Below are 12,454 nucleotides of genomic sequence, written 5' to 3'. Positions count from 1 at the left end.
AAACATCTCACACGACACACTCTGCATGAAACACTACACAATCACAGCACAGGGGGAGCATGAATGGCGACCAATCACAGCGCAAGGGTGAGCAGAGGGGTGCAGTGGGGCCCTAGGAGGCAGGAAAGAGAAGGAGCTAACGCAGCCCTCAGGGAGCAGCAGCGGGGCTACTCCGGAGAGTCCACGGCTCGCTCTGACTCTCAGGCCAGCGCCGTGTCACTGTGATGCCGCACCCCGAGTGCCCCACTGCACCCTGCCCCTGGCCTGGGCCCTCACAGGAGAGAACAGAACCTGGCTCCCCAGCAGTGATCTCCCCGCGGGGATGGCCTCAGGCTGGGCACCGCCAGGCGTTCCCCCCGGTGTGAGCCACTAGCCTGGCCCGCAGGGGCGCGGCAGGCCCAGCCCGAGTCATTTCACACCTGCCCTGGCAAAGCCCTGCAGGGCCGGGCACCGGTCGGGAGGGGCAGGACGGGCTGTCCTCAGTCGCTCTGATTTCCGTGCGGTGAGTGCTGCTCGTGGAGACGCTCCCGCAGCTGTGCCCAGAGCACACGGGCTGCGCTGCTGTTTGGTTTGCTGGCTGGGCTGTCTCGGGATGCACGGCGGTAACCCAGGGCAGAGCCGGGCTCAGTGATGCCGGGCCTGGCCCGTGACAGACCTGAGGCCTCCATGGACGCCATCCAAGGGATACGGGCCCCAGGCCTGACACCCGATGCTCTCCCCCTTCCTGAATCGCTCTCCCCTGGGCAGGGGGCTCCCACCCCGCCCCCAAGGGCCCTGATTGCCTGTTGGTGCTGAAATCCCTGTGACCTTTCAACCGCCCCAGAGGGCAGGTAAATATTTGAGGGTAACCAGCAAGGGCCAGTGACCTGGGGCCAGATCTCGGCGTCCCTGGAGCTGACACAGAGCCAGGGCAAGTCAGCTGCAGCCGCACAGTGTGTGTAGGTGTCTGCAGTGCTGGGGGCGGGGAGGGGAGGGGACAGACCCACCCTCTCCCACTTTCCAAACCCGCAGCTTTGTGCTTTCTTCTGAGTCTCTCTGTGCAGGACTCAGCCAGTCCCAATGGATCCCCCTCCCCCGTCTGCCCCCTGCAATGCACGGGATGTTAGTGAGACATGAAGCCCCCCACCCCACAGCAGGGACTCAGAACAGTTGCGTACTGTGGGTCTCCGGTGCCTGGGGCCAATACTTGCATTTGTGCCCCACCTCCCCGTTGGAGGTAGCCGTGGCCATGCCCCGGGGGTGGGCTGCGGGGGTGGCGGGGGCAGCTGGGAGCAGGCGTGACAGGGGCCCTGGGCCGCCCGTCGGCAGGGGTGTGTGTGTGTGAGACGGGCTCTGGTCCCCGCGGCTCCCTTGTTGTGCCCAGCGCGGGGGCGGAGGGGCCGGGAGGATGCTTGCTTCCTCCTGCAGCAGGGGGGCGGCTCCTCCTCTCAGGGCCCTGCCAGCAGCCCCCTCAGACTGGCACCTGGGGGCATGGTCCTTCCGCTCCCCCCGGTACGAATGGACTGGGGTGGGTGGTACAGGGGCAGCTGGTGTTTTTGTTACCCATCCAAGTTGCCCATTTCCCAAGGAAACCCGGTTCCCCCCCACAGAGTGAGGGCAGACGTGGAAAGTGAATTCTCCTCCCACCCGGCTGGGGCTCCGCTGGGGGAGCCGCGTCTGCGCCTGCTCGTGTGGGGCTGTGCACGCGTGCTGGAGCTCAGCCCGTCGGTGGATTTCTGGCTCCAAGTTCCTGGCTCCAAGCCTCGGGCCCCCCCATGAGGTGCAGCTCACCATTCAGGACCTGCCGTTTGTGGGTCCGGCCTATTTTCATCCCAGACAGACTCCAACCTTCACCGCTTGAAGGACTCCAGGGCTATGCTGAAGTTCCTCGGACTGCACACTCCATCAACCCAGAAAAGCTGTTCAAGCCTCAGCCCATGCTGTGTTTTTTCAGGGTCAGCACAGACAGGACTCTAACCGGCGAAGGGGCAGGAACAATAGGAGGCCACCTCTATCCTCCAGCCAGGGCTCCGGCCAAGTGAGGCAACCCCATGGCCCTAAGCAAAACTTTTGAGAGGTGCCCGAGAACGGCGCACCAATCACGGTTCCGGATCCACCCCCTTCTTTGTGTTCGGGCCGTCTATTCCACTTCTACCGTGCCTGGTCCAGATCACATCAGATTGATGGATTCTACGCATGATAGAACTGGGATAGTCGCTCCAATTTTCATCCCCCCTCCTGTCTTCAGGGACCCCTCTCACAAGCAACTTCTTCAGCAAGAGGTGCTAGCACTTCTAGGAGTGGGGGCAGTGGAGGAGGTGCCTCAGGAATTAAGGGGAAAGGGTTTCTACTCCCGCTATTTCCTATATGAAAGCCAAGGGAGGTCTTCATCCCATCCGTGACTTGCAGAACCTGAACAGGTTCATGAAGAAACGCACCAGGGCACAAGTGGAGGCAGACGTCAGTCCGATACGGACTACCTTCGACAGGTTGGGCCTTATTCTCAACGAACAGAAGTCATCACTTATGCCCATCCAGAGGATAGAGTTCATCGGGACGGTGTTGGACTCTGGACGGGCCAGTGCGTCCCTCCCGAAGGCTTGTTTCCTGGCCCTGCGCGGCATAATAGAGTGATATCCTCAGACCACGGCTCGGAAGTGTCTAAAGCTGCTAAGCCACATGGCGGCCTGCACCTATGTAGTACGGCATGCGAGACTACAGTTCACGCCCCTGCGAGCATGGCTGGCCTCCGTTTACTACCCGGCTCGGGGCAACATAGACAAGGTGGTCTCACACCCCCCTCAGTTCTAGAGACCCTAGATTGGTGCGATCTTCGCGTGGTATGGGCAGGAGGCCCTTTCTCACCACCCTGTCCTTCGATATGTCTGGTCACGGATGCATCAGCAGTGGGCTGGGGAGCTCATCTGGGGACCTCAAGACCCAAGGTCTATGGTCCCAAGCAGAACTTTCGCTGCCCATCAATGTGAGTGAGTTGAGAGCAGTGTGTCTGGCTTGTCAGACCTTCTGAGGACACCTGGAGGGCAAAGTAGTATCGGTCCTAATAGACAATACAACAGCGATATTCTGTACAAACAGACACGGTGGAGTTCGCTCCTCTGCCCTGTGCCAGGAAGCCCTCAGGCTGTGGGAATTCTGCATTGCTCGATCGATACACCTGGAGGCATCGTACTTCCCTGGATCCAGAATACATTGGCTAACAACCTCAGCAGGTCCTTCCTCACTCACAAGTGGTCAATTCGCCCAGATGTGTTGAGCAGCATTTTCCATCTCTGGGGTATTCCCTGGGTGGACTTATTCACTACAAAGCTCAACAGGAAGTGTCTACAGTTCTGCTTCTTTCAGAGCCACAGCCCTGGGTGCACTGTGGACGCCTTTCTTATTCCATGGACAGGCCAGCTATTTTATGCCTTTCCCCAACCCCTCTCATCCACAGGGTCCTGCTAAAGATCAGGCAGGAGAGGGCCTCAGGGGTCCTAATAGCCCCCGCTTGGCCCCAGCAGCACTGGTTCACCACCCTCGTCAAGTTTTCAGTGGCCACGCCGATCACTGAGCCTTTGCTCCCAGACCTGATCACCCAGGAACGCGGCATGTGGCGACATCCCAATCTCAAGTTCACGGCATGGCAGCTCCGTGGCTGAACCCACACGGAGTTAGCATGTTGGCAGCAAGTTAGGGAGGTCCTCCTCGGTAGTAGGAAACCCTCTACCAGGGCTACTTATCTAGCAAAGTGGAAACGATTTTCAATTTGGGCAGCTCAGAAGGGTAGTCAACCCACGATGGTATCGATTCTGTCAATCTTGGACTATTTACTGCACCTTAAGCAACAGGGCCTCTCCAGCTCATCAATTAAAGTCCACTTGGCTGCCATGTCTGCATTCCATCCCGGAGAATCCGGTTGCTCAGTGTTCACTAACCCCTTGGTTGCGCGGTTTCTGTAAGGGCTGGACAGTCTGTACCCACTGACACACTCGCCGGTGGCCCAGTGGGACCTCAACCTCGTCCTCTCAAGGCTGATGGGACCTCCGTTTGAGCCTCTAGCAACCTGCTGTCTCCTTCATCTGTCCTGGAAGGTGGCCTTTCTCATAGTCATTACTTCGGCCAGCAGAGTATCTGAGCTCAAAGCACTTACATCAGAACCACCTATATGACTTTCTTTAAAGATAAGGCGCATCTCCGCCCTCATCCAGCCCTTCTACCGAAGGTCATCTCTCATTTCCACACAAACCTGGACATTTTTCTCCTGATTTTCTTTCAAAATCCGCACGCTGCTAGCAGGGAGCGGAGGCTGCACTCGTTAGATGTCAGGAGGGCCTTAGCCTTCTACACTGAATGGACCAAACCGTTCAGGAAGAGGACCCAGCTATTAGAGATGTGTTGCTCATGGACTATAAAATGGATAGAGATTCTATGTCCATTCCAAGACCCACCTGCCTGCCCCTCTGTCGGAGCCAACCGGCAAGAAGGAACTGAAGAGGAGGAGGGTCAGCAGAGCCCTCTATGGAGGCACGACTCCAGAGGGTCCAGGGGACTCCACAGCCGACCCTACGGGTACTTCTCACAGCTTTTTTCCTACACTGTATTAATAGCTGCAGAAGCAGCCGCTCATCCCGTTCCTTAGTGTGATTTGGTGATCTGCCCCAGACACCAGCTAATATCCCTTCTTGTGCTTTGTTGGTTAGGACAATGATCCATAACCATTCCAGATCATTTTCTTCCAAGTTGTCAGTGACTGGGAAACAAGTCAGACATCTACTGAACATGTGCGCATGGCCATGTTCTGTACTTTATAACCAAGCCAGATTTTCATAGCAACAGGAAAAAGACTTCTCTTTCCCCAGCCCAATCACCCTGCCACGTTTCAATTCCGGACTCCAAAGCATGGAGGCACTAAAGGTCTTCAGAGAAATGGTCAGAAAAATGGATTACCCTGGAAAATAACTACCTGTCTTAATGCTAACCTTGTTCTCGGAAATGGCTCAACTCGTTTTTGCTGAAACTTTACAAAAAAATTCAACCCAAGGCAGAGACTGAGCATGGAGATTTCATCCCCTGCAGACACAGTTTGGGAGAGTTATAAGCGATTGAGAATGGGGTTCTCATGAGAAGTGTTTGGCAACCCTAATCTTCTTCTTTGCATTGCAGTAGTGGGGTCACCACCCGAACCCACGTTAACGAGCTCATTTCACAGCAAGCTCCTCCCCCCTGCTCCTGCCAGGGCTTTCCCGGCATCCTGGCTACTGCATCATCACTGTCTGGCGGAGGGTCTCACCCCTGCCATGTAACCAATGCAAGGGGCCTCTCTGGCCAGCCTGAGCCTTTGGCTGGCAGCATCGTCTGACTCAAGTTGCACCAACCTGTCAGAGCCTCCAATCCAGCAGCTGGGGGTGGTGGGTAAATATTGTCCTAGCTGCGTCCCAGCCCCAGCCAGAGACCTGAGACGACCCTTGTTTACCCCCGGATCAAAGGCGACGCTCCCGCTCCAGAGTCTCTGTCAGGGCAGAGCAGGCTGGTCTCAGCACAGAGCGTGGCAGAGAGGGAGGAAGAAGGACCCGGAGGGGTGTGACGTGTGTCTGTCCCCTCGCGTCTGCCTGTCTGTCCGCACCCCAGGAATGGGGGCCCCAGTGACCCCGGCCTGCCTGCTCCTCCTCCTGCACCTCACAGCTGGGATGTCTGCAGAGCCGTAAGCCCTGTCCGTGTCTGTCTGTCTGTATCTGTGGTGGTCGGCGTGGGATGGCTGGAAGCAGCCTAGGGCACCGGCAGGGGGGCTGCTCGATCCGAAACGCACGGGACAGTTACGTTCTCCTTGGGAGCTCAGTCCCTGGCACTGGGTCCCCCCTGCTCTCCCTTCTCAGAGGCGGGTGGGGGGGGGGTGGCTCTGTAGTTAAGGCCATGGCTTGGGGCACAGGAGATCTGGGGCAGTGCCCAGCTCTGCTACAAACGTCCTGTGCGCCCTGGGCCAGACACTGACCCTCCCTGAGCCTCGGCTGCTCTGTGAACCAGGGGCTAAGAATCCTCTGTGGCCGACAGCTCTCGTCAGCCTGGAACGTTCTCGGCCACGGCCTGTCTCTGGCTCCGTGTATGGACGCCCCAGCGCGGTGAGGCCCAGTCTGGGCTGGGCTCCAGGCACCATTGAAATAAAATAAAATTATAGAGCAACAAAGTGCGTTAAACAAACGTCTCAGCCAGAACCAGGGAGTGGCCGGAAGGTGCTAAAGCCAATGAATGGGTCCCGCACGAGCGGGCGAAGGCCCCGGGGTGCAGACTGGGCTGGGGGTGGGGCTGGGGTTTCTCTCAGCCGGTTACCGGCTGCAAAGGGCTCAGGGGCTCAGAACAGCCACAGACTAACCAGCCACCCCCTGCCAGGCACAGAGGTCTCTGCTCACTCTCAGCGCCCCAGCTGTCCCCTCCGGGCAGGCTGAGCAGCCGAGAGGCCCAGCCTGGATGGGGACTGAGCTCCTCCCTGCGCCCCGAGGGCTCGCCAAGATCCACAGAAGGCAGGCTGGGGCTGGGGCTGGGATGGGGGGAGGAGCAGGAGCGGGGGGGCTTGTCCTGTCCCTGCCCTGTGGCGAGGGAGAAGAATCAGCCTCCAGCACCTTCGACCCAGCTCTGTCCCCGGCAGGAGGGACACTCAGAAATCGGAGTCACCCCCGACCCTCTGGGCTGTCCCTTCCCATCCCTTCCCCCGTGCTTCCCTCCCCAGGCACTATGTGGTGGTGAGCCCAGCCGAGCTCTACCACCCGCACACGGGGACGGTGTCAGTTCATCTCAGCGCCCTCAACGAGACCGTCCGGGTGAGCGTGCGGCTGGAGAGGGGGAATGGGACCAGCGCCATCACCCTGCTGGAGAGAGAGGTCCAGGGGCCCCATCTGCACGAGAACGTGCGCTTCCAGGTGAGCCGCCCGCAGCCGCCAGCACGGCCCGGGGCACTGCCATGGGCACGGCGCCCTTCAGCGCTGGGTCTGCAGCCCCAGCCCAGCCGCAGGCCGGGCACAGGAGGGCTCAGGGGACTGGCCGTGCGCAGGGAGCTGCTCACTCACTGGGCAGCTGCAGCCGCAGCCCTCGAGAGCGGCCCTCAGCAGTGAGCGCAGGAGGGAGCCGGGACGGGACGGGTGCAGGGACAGAGGGCGCCTTGGCTTCCAGCTCCACCGAGCGCCCCTTGTCCATGCTCCCTCCCATTCACAGTCCCCTGGGCGGGGGGGTTCCTGTGTCTGGGGGGGTTGTAACGGTGACTCACAAACACCACTGCCCCCCCCCCCACGATAGCGGGTCTGCCCCACAACCAGCCCGTTCCAGCCGCTCTGACCTTGCTGGGGTTTCCTGTGTGCAGGTCCCGGCCCCATCTGGGGGGAAGCAGGAAGTTGCAGAGCTGAATGTCTCCATCCGGGGAGATTCCCTGAAATTCTGTGAGCAGAAGGAAGTGCTGGTGCAGGCGCTGGAGCCCGGGACCTTTGTGCAGACAGACAAGGCCGTCTACAAGCCGGGACAGACAGGTGAGAGGGCAGGAGCTGCTGGAGGCATTTTGAGGGGCCCAGGCCCTTGGGATGGACTCCCGGGCTCTGGGGACAGGATGGACCCCAGCAGTGGGTACGGAACTCTCACTATGAGGTCCCCAGCTGCACCCGGCCCCAGAGGGAGGGAGACCCAAAGGCTGAGCCTGTTTGGGGCCTGTATGGACTGACGTGGGGGTCTCAGCCCGTCCTTGGTGACGGCACAGATGCTGCAGGGGCATCGATCGGCCTCCTCTGGCAGCCTCAGCAGGGAAGCCGGGGTTGGCTGGGCTCGGGAGGCTGAGCTCCCCTCCAGCCGCTCAGGGCAGGGCCACGGCACGTTGGCAGAGGGCAGCCTGGGGAAGCCTGGGCCGCGCTGCCCAGCCTGGGCCATTCTGCGGGTTCGCAGAGGCCGCAGATCCCAGAGCGTCTGGCGGGCTGCGTCCCCAGCTGGGAATTCACTCGGGCAAACGCAGCCGGGGCTGATCCCTGCCTCTGCGTCTGCTCCTTTGCAGTGAAGTTTCGAATCGTCCGTTTGGACAAAGACTTCGTTCCCAGCAGCAGGAAGGTGAGCGCAGGGGCGGGGCTGGGGGCAGGTAACAGGCCCTGGGGCACTGAACTCGGTCGCTCTGTCTACCCTGGAGGCCACGCGTCCAGTGTGAAATCGAACGGTCTCTTTTTGGGGGTTTGCCCCCATCCAGCCCATGCTGTTGTCTGGTGTCAGACGGGGGCTGCCATTCGGAAGAGCGCGTCGCTCTGCCTCCACCAGCGTGGACTCACATTCGCCGTGTGTGCAAGTCACGCCACATGGACTCCTCACGGACACTGCACACGGACAGACGGACTCAGACATTCCTGGAAGTACCAGACAGGCTGGTGTCTGGGAGTGCCTCAGTGGCCACCCTGGTCTACGCGGCTGCCGTGGGCGAGTCTCCCGGGCGGGCTGGCAGCCTGGCGATATCAGGGCTTGCGCTAGCTAAAAGAGCCGGGTGCACGTCTGGCTCGGCTGTAGCTGGGGCTGAGCCTTGGGTTCGCAGCCTGGTGCCCTGGGCAGTGGCCTCACTTGTCTGCAGTCACTTTACTGCACAGGGGGTTGATTGCACCTTCGCTGACCTGGCAGCGGGCACTGGGCACCCACTGGGCCTGGCTCGAATGCAGTCTGTGCGTGTCTGTGGGTGCAAGGCCCCGCCCCGGGATGACCGTCATTAGCACCTTCAGCCTGGCACTGCCGGGCCTCTGAGTGAGGGTGGCAGAGGCAGGCCCACTGGGCACACCCAGATTTACAGCTCCCCCCGCCCCCTGGCACGGCCACTGGCTGCAGCACAGCCCGGCCCTCACACTGCGCATTGGCGAGACACCAGCAGCTCGGCCCTGCTCCTCCACGGACAGACCCGCACCCACCGCCTGTATCCACCGTCGCAGGGAGGGGCAGAGCTGCAGCTTCACGGTCCCAGCGTGGGCAGGGCTGTGGGCTCCCCGTCATCTCCCTGCTCTCGGTCACCCGCGCTGCTGCCCGTACGATCCCCCACAGCCCCACACACACCCGGCCTGGGCAGGTCACAGGCAGATGCCTGGGCACTGTGGGGTGTTTCCTGCCCCTCTAACCGAGCCCTCTCCTGTCTGTTTGCTTTGCAGCTGCCCCTGGTGACCCTGCAGGTCAGTCTGTCCCAATCCAGCCTCCTCCTCTTCCTGTCTGGCTCCTTCGAGGGCATCGGGGGGTGTTCAGTGGGCGGGAGCCCAGAGGAGGCTGGGCTGTGACCACAGTGTCTGGCAAATCCAGCCCTAGCCCCCTGGGCCCTGCTGTGTGGTGCAAAGGGTCCCAGAGCCCAGGGCATTGCTGGGCTGGGCCACATGGGGCAGGGAGGGGACATTTGTGCCATCGGGTTACGCCCTCCCCACCCCGAGTTTGCAGTCTGGGGCTGTCTGTCCGGGGGTCAGGAGGCTTGGGCCAGGCTGGGATCCCTGCCTGAGTCGCTCGCCTTGAATGTTCCCAGCCCCCGAAGTCTGGGTCAGGCCAGGGGAACTCAGCGGGGAGCTCCCTGGGGACCCCAGATGGGGGAAGGGGAGGGAAGGAGGGAGGGTCTCTGTTACCTGCAGGGGCAGAGGGGAGGGGTGGAGGTTTGGGGAGGCTGCACGGGGGAGGGGACAGGGAACATTACCCCAGAGGGCTAGAGCTGAGATGGGAATGGTCCCTACGGCCTGTTCCCTGGGCTGTGTCCAGGCTGATGAGGTGCCTGTGGGAGATTGTCCCTCCCCAGAGGTGGTGCCCTCCGGTCAGGGCTGAGGGGCGCTGGCAGGGGCACCGTGTGGGGAACTTGCCCAGCAGCTGCCCGGCGGTGCCTGCTCCAGGGGTAAAGAGAAGGATTTGTGCCCCCGGCCGTCGATCCAGCCCCCGTCAGCAGCAGGAGGCGCACTCGGGGCTGACGGGAGGAGCCGTCTGTGGGGGCAGAGGCTGAGCAGGGCGTGTCCGTGTGCCAGGATCCCAGTGGGAACCGCATCGCCCAGTGGCGAGATGTGACTCCGCAGCAGGGCATCGTGGAGCTGTCCCTGCCACTGTCTGCAGAGCCGGCTCTGGGGACATACGCCATCGAGGCGGAGGGGAGGAGGCACTCGTTCAGCGTGGAGGAATACGGTGCGCAGCTGGGCTCGGGGCAGGTGGGGCGGGAGGGGATTCATGAGTCTCCTTGGGGAGATGTGTCTGTGGGGCCCTGTCAGAGCGTCCCTGGGAGCTCAGAGCCCTGGGACTGTCCCAGCCGGCCCCAAACTCTCCCGGGCCTCAGCCACCCCTTGCCCACTGCTCCCAGCACAGGGCACTGGAGGGGGAATTCAGTCTCCCTGCCTCCCCCCGTCCCTGCCCCACTGCAGTGACCTAGGTGCTGGGCTCTCTCAGCTCCCCCTCCCCCGTGTTCATGGTTTTAGCTGGTCCCTCTCCCCCTCCCCTTCCCAAAAGCTCCTTTGGCTCCTGAGGGGGGGGGAGCTCTGCCTGCTCCTTCAGCAGCTGATTGGCTGCTCTTCCCACAGGAGGCGGGGCAGTGGGGAAGGCAGCCAATCAGCACTTGCAGGCAGGGCTGGAGGACGGTTAAAGGCCGGACTGTCCCACGTCTCCCCGGAGGGCCGGGCCGGGTGGAGCCGGGCACTGGCCGAGGTGGGGATGCTGCTCCCCACCGCCCTGGCCCTGCCCAGCGCCCATCACCGGGGCCACGGGGCGCCGAGGAGCTGAGTCTGGGCGTGGCGAGGAGGGACTAGCCCCGCCCCCAGGCCGAGCAGGGGTCTCCAGGTGGGGTCAGCTGCTCATTCTCTGGCCCATCCACGGCCTGGGGGCTGCCCTGTCCTCCTGCCCCTCTGCCCCATGGCCCCTGCCCAGCGCAGGCCCAGCCGTTGCCCGGGCACCGAGCAGCCTCGTCCTGCCCCAGGGGCTGATGGGAAGCGATGGCCATGTGATCGCCGACGCTGCCGGCCTCCAGGCCATTGTTAGTCGTCGCCATGGCAACCACTTGGGCAGGGTCCACGAGATGCTGCAGGGGTGAGGAGATGCCCCAAAGCTGCCAGCTATCCTGAGAGTCACAACAAGACTCCCGAGCCGGGGCTGTGGGTCCATCTCACCCTGTCCCTCTCTGCCCCCCAGTGCTGCCCAAGTTCGAAGTGACCGTCGAGCTGCCCCCCGTGGTGACGATGCTGGATGAGACGATCTCACTGCGAGTGTGCGGCCGGTGAGTGTGAACCCAGCCCTGCCAGCCAGTGAAGGGGGCCTGACACCACCCTGGGCCTGAGCCTGCCCCTGCCTGCCACGTGCTCAGTACCGGGGTCACACTCCCACCCAAACCACCAACACCCCCACATGGGAGCCCCCTGTGAGCATCGGCCCCCCTCACCTCCCACTTACTCTCTCCCTCCCCTCTGCCAAACAGATACACCTACGGGAAGCCCGTCCTGGGGAGAGTCCAGGCCAGCCTGTGTCGGGAACCAGACTCGTATTACTGGGTGGATTCTGATGAAGACCCTGATGAGAATCTGTGCATAGAGCTCACTGGCCAGGTGAGTGCGCCTGGGCAGGGCGGGCATATGTGACATGCTGCTGGATGCCAAAGGGGGGCGCTGGGACTTGCTTTGATGATGCTGTACATTCCTCTGGTATATTTTGTGCTCCCAGGGTTTCAAAGCATTTTGCAGAGTGGGGGCCTGATCCACCTCTCACTGTCAATGGGGTAAATCAGGAGCGACCCCAGTGATGACTGTGGAGAGAGACTGGTGTAAAACTGGAATCAGTGCAGGTGAATCAGGCCCTGGCTCCCTAGAGGTTCCTCAGCTGGGGTGGGGGCTGGAGGATGGGGTAGATTGCACCCTCAGCAAGTTTTCAGATGACACTAAGCTAGGGGGAGTGGTAGTTACCTTGGAAGGTAGGGATAGGATACAGAAGGACCTAAACAAACTGGAGGATTGGGCCAAAAGAAATCTGATGAGGTTCAACAAGGACAAGTGCAGAGGACGGAAGAATCCGATGCACAGCTGGGGACCAACAGGCTAGGCAGCAGTTCTGCAGAAAAGGACCTGGGGGTAACAGTGGACAAGAAGCTGGACATGAGTGAGCAGTGTGCCCTGCTTGTCAAGAAGGCTAATAGCATATTGGGCTGCATTAGTAGGAGTATTGCCAGCAGATCGTGGAAAGTGATTATTCCCCTCTATTCGGCATTGGTGAGGCCGCATTTGGAGTATTGTGTCCAGTTTTGGGCCCCCCACTACAAAAAGGATGTGGACAAGTTGGAGAGAGCCCAACGGAGGGCAACAAAAATGATTAGGGGGCTGGAGCACAAGACTTATGAGGAGAGGCTGAGGGAACTAGGCTTGTTTAGTCTGCAGAAGAGAAGAATGAGGGGGGATTTGATAGCAGCCTTTAACTACCGGAAAGGGGTTTCCAGGGAGGATGGAGCTAGGCTGTTGTCAATGATGGCAGATGACAGAACAAGGAC

At 61.1% G+C, this 12,454-nt stretch overlaps 1 protein-coding gene across 1 annotated transcript in view; it reads left to right on the top strand.

The window, feature by feature from the left end:
* Positions 1–5,536: 5,536 nt before the first annotated feature.
* LOC137148303 (alpha-2-macroglobulin-like protein 1) overlaps positions 5,537–12,454 on the top strand; it is a gene marked incomplete at its 3' end in the record, with an annotated part of 29,291 nt that continues 22,373 nt past the window's right edge. Inside the window, exons 1-8 of the mRNA XM_067540950.1 lie at positions 5,537–5,680; positions 6,701–6,890; positions 7,328–7,490; positions 8,003–8,055; positions 9,123–9,143; positions 9,966–10,119; positions 11,113–11,197; positions 11,396–11,522. Coding sequence (XP_067397051.1) covers positions 5,610–5,680; positions 6,701–6,890; positions 7,328–7,490; positions 8,003–8,055; positions 9,123–9,143; positions 9,966–10,119; positions 11,113–11,197; positions 11,396–11,522 — 864 coding nt within the window. The remainder of the gene's footprint in view (positions 5,681–6,700; positions 6,891–7,327; positions 7,491–8,002; positions 8,056–9,122; positions 9,144–9,965; positions 10,120–11,112; positions 11,198–11,395; positions 11,523–12,454) is intronic.

The sequence above is a fragment of the Emydura macquarii genome, unplaced genomic scaffold, assembly GCF_026122565.2.
Source record: "Emydura macquarii macquarii isolate MOO-44397 ecotype Brisbane River unplaced genomic scaffold, CSIRO-AGI_Emac_v2 contig_629, whole genome shotgun sequence".
Taxonomy (NCBI): domain Eukaryota; kingdom Metazoa; phylum Chordata; order Testudines; family Chelidae; genus Emydura; species Emydura macquarii.
The sequence above is the reverse complement of the archived record's forward strand: the minus strand, read 5'-3'. Positions and strand labels throughout refer to the sequence as shown.